The sequence below is a fragment of the Dermacentor andersoni genome, chromosome 9 (assembly GCF_023375885.2).
Source record: "Dermacentor andersoni chromosome 9, qqDerAnde1_hic_scaffold, whole genome shotgun sequence".
Lineage (NCBI taxonomy): Eukaryota > Metazoa > Arthropoda > Arachnida > Ixodida > Ixodidae > Dermacentor > Dermacentor andersoni.
In genome coordinates this window covers 46487535-46498097 of record NC_092822.1, presented here as the reverse complement: position 1 = coordinate 46498097, position 10563 = coordinate 46487535, and the positions used below count along the sequence as shown (strand labels likewise).

General features: G+C 44.1%; 1 protein-coding gene across 1 annotated transcript; it reads left to right on the top strand.

The window, feature by feature from the left end:
* The first annotated feature begins 209 nt into the window (after positions 1-209).
* Positions 210-10338, top strand: LOC126527969 (uncharacterized). Its single transcript, XM_050175813.3, has 6 exons — positions 210-415; positions 3477-3628; positions 5956-6039; positions 6648-6686; positions 8887-8937; positions 10184-10338. Exons 1-6 carry the CDS (start codon positions 343-345, stop codon positions 10211-10213), a joined length of 429 nt encoding a protein of 142 aa, XP_050031770.1. The 5' UTR covers positions 210-342; the 3' UTR covers positions 10214-10338.
* Positions 10339-10563: the final 225 nt, after the last annotated feature.

The window sequence follows — 10563 nt, the reverse complement described above, 5'->3', positions numbered from 1 at the left end:
TAAGAAAAAAATAGAAAACTAAATGAAGAAAAAGGAGGAGACACTGTTTGCGCTCTGCCTGGTGACACAATCTTTACGGTGTCGAGACTCCGCGTGACGGAAGTTTTATACCTCTTTCTTATTTTTGTCATGGAGATGAAGCTGGATCGGTGGCTTTCCTGTAATTTGACATAAAAAGCAGGTGAAAACGCACACGATAGGCCACAAGGACGGACACTGCTGCGTATGCGTGGTCTTGCCCAATAAACGCCAATCGCAGTCGTTCTACTTCTTGCCTCTGCGAACCGAGAGCCGTCGTCACTTTGCCTGCAACCCTGAGGATAAAGTGTCTACTTCGCCACAATGAACGCAAGGAATCAAGTTGTGACCGCCGTCGTGGTGCTATGCTTCGCCTCCGCGCTGGTGGACGCGAATGGTGAGTTTGCTGCGCACATTTGGGCAGTTTAGGATTCACTGCGGAGTGCCGTCTCAATATGCAGCAGCTGCCTCAGAACACGTGTACTATGCACACTTTACACATACATACAGCTGCAGTATGCCTTCGTGCAAACCGAAGTGCCCGCAAGAAGAGCCACAATGGCTGCAATCCCTGTTGTATGTTGCGTTGTAGACGTATGCGTCTTTGGATGGTTTGTTCCTAACTCATGCACCTGTCACTCCAAAGAACGACAAGTTTCGCATGCCACCGATAACACGGACTAACAGTTTGTGGACTTGGAGTTGAACCTCAATCGAAGGAACAAAATAGCAACAATTATACTGAGCAAGGGCATGTGGGCATTCAGGGAAGATAAACTTTGAGCACTGCTCGTTAGCATTTGCTCGGCAGTGTGACCAGACTCGCTAGCTTCGGCGAAGGGGTAGGTGACATTGAAATTTTTATAGCGTAGTCCTTTACTCTGTGCTCCAGACCGTGGCTAATTTTCTAACTTCCTACTAATCATTCGTTATCATAAATGCGCCAGATGCAGAAACGACATTGTTCAAAAAACAACAAACGGATTATTAAATGCCACAGATGGGGAGAATGACAAGTTAGAGTAAGTGCCCCAATTTGTCGTTATCGCAGCTTTTGGTTCCATAGCTGCAAAATTAAACTTACTAAGAACCTAACGATTCATGTCATAAGAGTATACTACCTCTCGTAGAGAGCAGCACGACCATCTCTCAAAACAGCGCAGCGTCTAATGACCAGAAAAGCTGTACTGTCATTCTTTGCGCATACTGTTGTCCTGTCTAACTTTATTCAGTTGCACTGCAGTGAAAGCGTGGTAATCTGTGAAATTATGTGTACTTATGGCCAATGTCGTGAAAACAAACGTTTGAGGTAAGTGGAGTGGATGACAAGCTATGGTTCGTTTTTCAACAGCTTGTGAGCGAGAAATAATTTTCTGGTCGACTCGTTCATTTGCATGCCACATCGCTGTCTAAATGACACTGACCTAGCGAAGAGAATGGCCAGGTAGATTATCAACTATGATCGAACAAGGGAACTTGTCGTCATGGTGACAGTTGTGCTTCCCCATGCCCAACTCCGTTCCCTCCCTATCACAACTAAGATAGTGCCCATTTCTGAACATTCCAACTTCCCTTGTTCTACTTCTCGCCCAGCTTATTCTCCTACCCCATTTGCGGATGGGGGATAGTGAGCTACGCGAAAGATGACAAAGAGAGCAGTTATTGCCCTGACAAAAACAAGTCCCCGTGTCGAAACGCCGACTCCAGCGAGATTCCTTGTTCGAACCCATTGATGCCTTGAAACCTCCGTCTTCGCGTCTTACTTTGCCATGCTCAGCAGCATATCAGCATTGCAAAATTCAAGGCAGCGGACCATTAGTGCTTCTGTAGCTACAGACGACTTCGTTGCTGCGTTGGCTGTGATACGACCGCAATTGGCAGCGCGAACGTGTCTCGACGACTTCAACGATGATGTCGCTCACTGATAAGTCAGGCCAATCGTGTGGCGAGGGCACTACGACACCATGACAACAGTGTAGAGTACGTGATTTGGAATCGTATCTGTCACGGAAATCACATAAAGGCATATCAAATTGTCATCATATTTAGTATTTCTCATGAGCCGAGATCCTGGAGTCACAGACTGAGCTGGGGATCACAATTATTTGGGCTTATCAGGGTGTCATTGAAAAACTCCTAAGGCCCACTTTGTTTTATTGAAACTGGGAACTATACGTGACATTTTCTTTTTCCTTCAGGAATAGCCAGAATAAAAGGAACCGCTTGAGTGAGTGAATTTACGAGGGAGAGGAAACCTCGGCTGAAAGATGACTGCAACCTCGCAGTCTTTCCAGGCCCTGTAACATTGGTGATAGCCATAACTTCGCTCAGCTTCCTATTACCCGATGTCCAGCTGACAATAAGGCAACATTTGCGGCAGAGCAACATAACTATATAGAAGGTCCGTGACTAGAGTCTAACGCAGACTTGACAGTTATGTGGTCGATGCCACGCGTCTACCAGCGCCTATAGTCGTGTGACAGGGTTTCATGTTTCGATGGGACACGCAAACGGTTATAAGGGATGCTGTAGAATTATCGCTTACGCCCGCCGAAAACCGTGTACCCTATGACACGAGTGTTTCGTATACCGTCTCCAAGGACACAGTGCGTAATTCAGGACCCTTCTACTTCAGTTACCGAGCACATTTAGTCTTCACACAGATAAAGAAAAGCAACGTCGCGGGCAACTAGAAGCCATCGAGGAATGTGCAGCACCGATGCGATGAACACTATGCCAGGGCATGGTATCAAAGAGAACTCAGCAAGAACAGGGAAGTCACCTACCGCACTAAATTAACTGGAACGTGACGGTTACCATCCCAAAGACACTCATCGGCTATGAGAAACGTCCAAATAGGGGCCTGTATTGATACACTTTTTAAGTGAACTCAAACCACTATGTACAATGTCATAGAAATCATGAGAAAAGAAAAGCGTCAGGAGATCTCTAAGTACAGCCACCGCTGATGCTTCCTTTTTTTTTTTTTACAAAGTATACAAGAAAGATATGCTCAGCAGAACCGAAATTTGGCCGAATCGGTAAGCGATAACTTACAGATATTGCATACATCAAGGTCTAGATCTTTTATACCCCCGTCATACGGGACACTACCGATCAAACGGGCGATCAAAGTGGCTAGTCGGTGGAAGGTCATACTTTCTCCGTGCAGCATACATATACCACTCACTATGCGCATCGCTCATTTGCGCGTGTTTTCCTATCCATGTGTTTTTGCACACAGCCCAACAAGACCGTATGCACATTAGATCGCGATCCAGCGTACGCGCTTCACATCGAGATCGAGTCCGATCGGGATCAATCGGGATCGACAGTGCTCCGCGGGACACTTTTGTTATTTGAGTTTCTTTGTTCGCCTCATTGTGTTTGCAGTTTTGGTTTCTTTTTGAAGACGAAACGGGTGCACAGATTTTCTTAAACATTATTCTCGGCTCTAGCTGCGGTGGAGGCCGTCCTGGAGCAACTAAAGTCTCTCGTGCAAGACTTCGTACCTGACAAGGCCATGGCGCAGCAGTACATAGACAAGATCGACAGCGCACGCGAGTGTCTCTCGATCGCCAAGGGAATAAACCCGGACGTCATTAAGCAAGTAAGTACTTGCCATTATCTCGTAAACATGAAAAAAAAATCATGAAACACGAGCCGCGAGTGGCGCTTCTGAGGGAGTCCATTCATACGTGCGCAAAGCGTTGACGTTTTTTGGCATGCACAGGTACATTTGTTTTATTTTTGGGGTGTTACCTTTAAAACTGGGGTTAATGTACCTTCTCGTTTTTTGATTGCTCTATGTGCATCTGTCAAAACAGAGAATATTATTTATTTGATAGCAATTACGATTGATATCATATCCAGAGGATAACTGAAATCTCATGTGTTAATAAATAAATGAACATTTTAGAAACTAACACAATAAGTGGACGAAAATATAACACGGGGATATGTTCCCATCTGCAGCAAGTTATCTTTCCGTTATTTTCAGTTCCTTTTACATAAATATTTGCATACGTAAATTAAACATAACAAATAACTTCGTATATACTTTATTTGGCTTCGTTGTGTGAGATTTCTTATGCCAGTAAAAAAATCGAGCCCTTCCGACCTCATGTTTTTCTGGTTCATAGTCAAGCGGACTACTCAACGAGGACCTTTTAGAGGAGTGGAGATCGTCATCGTGATCGTGGTGTAACGCTTTAAAATATTTTGTCGATGAAGTCAAAGGAGTGTTATTAATTGCACAGATGCAATTTCAGCTCTTACTGCACAATCAATAGCTATTATTTGTCGCGCAACAGCAGAACTAGGACCGCCCAGTGATTATACAGTGGAGGTCCTGTGCCGACGCACTTTTGGCAAATTGGTCTACAGGGCCACATTGAGAGTTTTCAAACTACAATATCTTTTTAACATAATATGACTATTCCTAGAACAAGGACATGGAAAATCGAATCATGAACTGTGCAGTGCTCTTCTGTTCTAAAAAACAGAAAAATAGACATGTAGGCAAATGATGGTAACAAAGTGCGGTTTCTTTTTCCTCCGATTGCAAGCAATGCCTTCTGAAAATCAGATCGCCTGGGCAGATTGCAAGTTAGCAGAACGCGACAGGCCACCCAAAATTCAGTACTGTTTTCAAAAACGTGTCTCGAAGTGGCCAGTGGAGCGAGAGAGAGCGAGTAAACTTTATAGAATAAAGCACCCCGAGCGCAGGTAGCTCTTCCGCTGTGCAGTGGGTGGTCCCCTCAGTCCAGGAGTCCAGCGGCCTTAGCTGCCCTTCCCGCTCGGTTGACCAGGTTGACCTGGTCCATCGAGTCGGAGCTGGACAGCGCTGCCTTCCTTTGCCGCGTGGAGGGATGTGTCATGGGCGTGAGCTTGGGTGTGCTTGCGCGAACCCACACCACGTGTTAAAGCGTCGCGACTTGATCTCAATGTGGGCATTTATAGAAATACAGGGCAGGGTGTATGGCGTGGTAGAGACTCAAATGTGGATATGTGTTTTCTTGAAGTTTCCTCCATATTACGGCTTCCTCTCGCCAGTGGACAATCATGCTTAGTATTTCACCAAAGATAGTAAATGTCAGAAAATCACGGTAACCTTGTGTTCAATTGTAAATATATAGTCCACGAAAATGAATACCACATTCTCGAATCGATTACAGTGATTTGCGAGAGAAGGACTCGATTCGTATAGGTAATTTCGAATGTCTGGACACTCCTGTCATCTTGTTTTCAAGTTTATTCTTTCAATTATCCTATCAGTTTCTACATGAAATTATCTTCGCGTTTTTCGAACTGCAGTAGATGAAGTCATGCATTTATTCATAACTGTGCCATCCCACCACGAATAATGAAGTACAGTTATGCTTGACTATTCAAGGTAGGAAATCCCAGAAGACGTATACTGCTGAAAGGTTAAAGCGCAGATTCAGCTTCAAGAACGCGCCTTTAGGAAGCCACTTCGGAGTTCGGTACAATAATGTGGGAATAGAGAATAGTGCTTGCCTGAGCTCGTTGGATGCACAATACGCGAAAAGGTTTCCAGAAGAAAGTACTGACATGGACAGCATGGAAGAAGGCAAACTACACACCGCTGGAATTTGGGATGCCTAGCCGCCACTGGAAATATGATTCTACATAGCGCACGCACAGAATAATTCCTCAACTGAAACAATGAAGAGTGTGAACATTTTTTTTTTGCCTGCTCCCTTTCCCTGTCTTCCATAGAGTCATTCACTGCAGCCCGTTAAGAGCTCTTGTAGCTAACCTTGCAAATTCGCTCATGGTTTATCAACGTCTCCAACTCCCTGATTAGGGACCGTTGTAGACCACTGCATACTGCTGAGTACACTGTCGCCCTCCACTTGCTGAGCGTTCAATATCGTACTCAGTGCAGTTGGTACCGACTTCTCTTATCTACAGTTTGCTGATGGCATCATTCCTACGGTCATGGAATGCGGCGGCAAGCACATGGGCATCGCCGATGCTGCAGAGAAAGAGGCCGCTGTAAGTGAGCTATCGCTGCTTCAACACTTTATTCTTTCAACTCAGATAATCAATCGCAATTAATAAAAAAGGGAGAACTATGACTGCATAGAAGGGCGCTGGAATATTTGCTACGCACAGATGATGGTTAATGATAGTGCCACATTTTGTTACGTGTTCAGTTAAGTCCTTCTTATTTTGCGTGCGTGGACTTGGGAGAGCGTTAAAAAGTGTCTGATACAGCTTCGTATCAGATTTGTTCTAACTTTGGCAACGTCGTATGCAATGCAGCAAAATTGACCTGTTTGAAGTATTCACAACATTAAAGACGCACACGCGGCATGAAATGGTTGTCACGTCTTGTCTCAGAAAAAAGAGATTGCTGCTAATGAAAACATTAAGTGACGATATTGCTGTAATATTGCCTGTACAATGGAGCACTTCTTTGGGATTATTCCTTATCGTTGAACGAATGTATTCGGTTCAAAGGATCGGGATCCTTGTATAAACGTAACGGGAGCCAACTGAAACAAGGACTTAATCGATAACATAACTGGTAGAGCAGCCCAAAGTACCAATAATTATCATTGCATTGAATTGCTCACGGTGAATACTTGAATACCTTTCAGATGAAGAGCTGCTTCCAGGAGAAGGCGGACAAATTTAAGGTAAGTTCCACATCCTTAGTTTACCGCAGCATCAGGCAGATGATGCCGTGCTACAATATTTGTGAAACTTGAGCTGGCCGTTGGATTCGTCAGCTTCCATCACCTTCACATCTCACGCCAACGGTTCGCTAGAAATATACTCACCTAGCTTTTAGTAATTATTTTCAAGAAGAAATATGGCAAGACACGGCACGCATAGACTGACACAATGATTATCGCGTCCGTTGTGTGCGAATCTGTGACTGTGAGATTTATATGATCAGCCTGTTTTTCATAACGAGTTCTATTGCAAAAAATAGCTGCAGCCTGATAGTCTTCGTAAAGGCAGATTGGTTAGGATCAGCCCGATTCTTGCATGCAGTTGCGTCGAATTTTGTTTAATATATACTCCAAACTATTCAAGAAGTCGAGGGATCAAACCTATAGGCCACGACAGCCACATAATGAAGGGGGGGAGGGGGGAATGCAAAAAAACCTAGTGTATCTTGAATTGCGTGGACGTTAAAGAACTCCACGTAGACAGAATTATTCGGTAGTCCCCCACTATGGCGTGCCTTATAGATACATCGTGCTTTTTTGTCACCTAAAACCGCAGAATTGAATCGATTAAATTATGTGCGCTGAAAACTCGGGAATTTCATAATAAGATAATCGCATGTAGAATGCGAGGAAGCTGGGGCAACAATTTCAGTTTACATATATACACGTTACATACTCGTACAATAGGAACCACCGCCTGACACTAAAAACGCCACCCAGCCGGGCTTCCCCCCTACCTTATTTGAAGTAGTAACTTAGCGCGAATAAAACCACGGAAACAAGAGAGACGGACAAGAGAGACAGTCCTTGTCCATCTCTCTTGTTTCCGTGGTTTTTATTCGCGCTAAGTTACTACTTCAGATATGGACGACCAACTAGTCCAACAGTCAACTCTCCCCCTAGCCGCAAGTGTAAGGCTACACACAGAGCTTGGCAAAAAGTTTCCTTGTCGATTTGTTGCAGCAGGTGCTGAAACGAGCCGACGGTATCACCTGTGAGCTATTGCGTCTCACATACCTATGAGCTCAGTCATGCCTGACTGCGAGATGACAGGTGTTTTACTCCCTGAAATTCCGCCCTCCAAGCTCCTGTATAGCCATCCGCAGTGTTTTACACGCTAAGTTCGTAGAAATATCACGCACTTCATAAAGAATGCTTATTAAATCTTTAAGAATTGTTGAGAGCATATGTACGGAGCGCAGATTGAAACATTACAACGCAATATGAAATATTTCGCTAGGGCGGCGGCTCGTCCACATCATACTTAAGCTAAGGACGCACTCGGAAAGAACAAATGAACCTTTGTTCAAACAAAAAGGCGTCGACGCTAGGCCGCTTCACGGTGAGCAAACTACGTCACAAAACTGTCTCTGTATTTATTCAGTGATAGCATATTCACGAGTATTTACTCATAGTTCGTACAATGCATGAATGTCGATCTTGTATACTTGAGTCAGCTTGGATCGAAACGACAAAAAAGAAAGAAGGTGTTGCGAACACTTGCAGAAACACATGAGCCGTCCAGCATCAGTTTTCTAAAAAAAAAAAAAAAAAAAAAAAGGGGAAACACACTCACGTTCAGGGGTGGAGCGTGCGTCGGCATGTGTTAACGTTAACGGCATTGAACTATTACAAATTCGAAGAAAGAAAAGTCGGCTAGAGTTTCTTTCAAACTTAATTAATCATAGGCTAGCCATATACACCGCAAAATACGTATCCCCCTTGATAAGCAGACGCACTCGACACCACTGCCCTCGTTCTCTAACACCGATTTTCGCAAGGACTGACACTTTTCGGTACTGTTTTCCACAAACAATAGATGACTGGAATAAACTAACTGAAGCCTACCCGCAGCGCAAGTGAGCTGTATATCATTTGTGTAAATAATCTTGTTATTTCGCGTATTAGTTATAGTTGTATTGTAATCAAGTTAAAAATTTTTCTTAATCATCTGCCCTATGACCAAACAATTTGTGTGAGAAACGTATCACACTTGTTTCATCTTGTTCTTCTGTGTAGATAATCTTCTGTATTTTGCTCACCCTGCTTGGACTTCTTGTCCACAGCATTGTACAAATAAATAAATAAATAAATAAATAAATAAATAAATAAATAAGTAAATAAATAAATAAATGTTCCATTTTATTGGTTCTCACCTCAGGCATCCAGTGGAATGTCACCCGAAGACATCAAGATGTTCGACGATACCGGAGTGAGTAATCCTGGTCATTGTGGTACGTCACCGGTCGCGCCGCTGTTTCGCATCACACTATCACTGTAAAATGTACTTACACCCTCAAAAGCAAACGAGGGTGTAACTCTGTCTGTAACCAACCCACTTACACCGAAAAAAAAAGGCGGCAAGGGTGCGAGTTATTGACACGTTTACACCGTTATTAACTGTAAGGGTGTAAATTATTTCACAGTGTACGCGGATTTTATACGCAGGCTATTAAACAAAGGGCTGCGTATCTTACCAGGGCTGAGAGCCTCGTTGTTTTCGACGGCAGGCAGCCTTCATGCATGCCTTGTTAATCGTGTTTCTCGACGCTGCGTAGAAGCGACGCCTAACTTTCGGAAGCTGTGCGCCCATTGGACGACAGACCGCTCGTAGAATAACAAATACATTGGGATCCCAGTACCGAGCTTCCGCATGAGGAAAAGCTAATAAAGCCGTGATACGTGTCTTCGGAATGGCTGCTGGATTGTGTAACCGCCTTAGAGTGCCCTGTATGAGCTGTGCGTCGGTTCTTGTGACTTTCCCTTGTTTCTTATACTGTTCTTTCTTAAGAGCTTCCCTGCATCAGGATGTGTTAGGAAACCGATCGTAACATGACCTTTTGTTTATCTGCTTCTCTTTTGTGTCGAAGACTTGGTGGGTAGGTAAAATTGTCAGAATCACGGCAAGGCGCACCACATCTCCTCCGTTGAGGCTGAAATATGCGACGACCCACTACGCGATGGGTGAATATTAATAGCGTTCTGATGATGAGCGCGAAGTAGCAGGTTCGCGGTGCAAGTTCGCCGCGGAGGCCGCATTACGATGGGAGGGGGAACGCAAAAAAAAAACAAAAGAAGAGAGAGATCAGTAGTGTTTCGCGCTTCGCGAGTATGTTAAATGGGGACACCTCCACTACGACGTCTCTCATCAGCCACTGCATAGCTTCGGTAATCAGAAAGTCCACAATTAATTGTTAAACACGCGCAAAGTGTCGACAAAAGTAAAAAAAAAAAGAAAACAAGCTAGGTGTTGGTACTTTTAGGTAGAAATATGAAACGCCAGATACTTACGTTGTTGTAGGCGTGAGCCAAATAAACCTTTGCGAAGCTCTATTCCACCAAGAAGCCTATACCAATGTAGCATACAGCTGCTTGCGGAATTTGTAAGTCGTATCGGCATGCTACAATGTGCTTGTGATTTTGAGCTCATTTTGCGAAATACTTGTTTCGTTTTGCAGGCCTGCATTCAGCAAAAAGTGCAAGGATGAGCTCGGTAGGCCGAGAAGCTGTGAAGCACGGTAGAGTCCTGCCTAAACCAGCCGTATGCAGCAGCGCTTCGACGTAGAGGGCATCTGTAATAGAAGCAAATAAAATGTGAATTAAACCAGTTCAATGTTGCCACACGATGATGCAGTCACTATGTACCAGATATATTTTCTCTTAGACTAAACGGAATTTTGCAAGGATGCGTGCGGCAGCTTCTAATCCCTCACTGGATGGTTCGAATAGGCAGACACGACCTACACAATGAATCGAAATACTTGACAGATTTTACTCGAACACAGAAATACTCAAATTTACGTATTGTAGATCTTGAAGGTATATAGACTCGGAAGTA

Coding starts and splice junctions, on each gene's coding strand:
- LOC126527969 (XM_050175813.3), top strand. CDS start 343: ATGAACGCAAGGAATCAAGTTGTGACCGCCGTCGTGGTGCTATGCTTC. Junction 3,629..5,955: donor ACCCGGACGTCATTAAGCAA/GTAAGTACTTGC, acceptor TCTTATCTACAG/TTTGCTGATGGCATCATTCC. Junction 6,687..8,886: donor AGAAGGCGGACAAATTTAAG/GTAAGTTCCACA, acceptor TTCTCACCTCAG/GCATCCAGTGGAATGTCACC.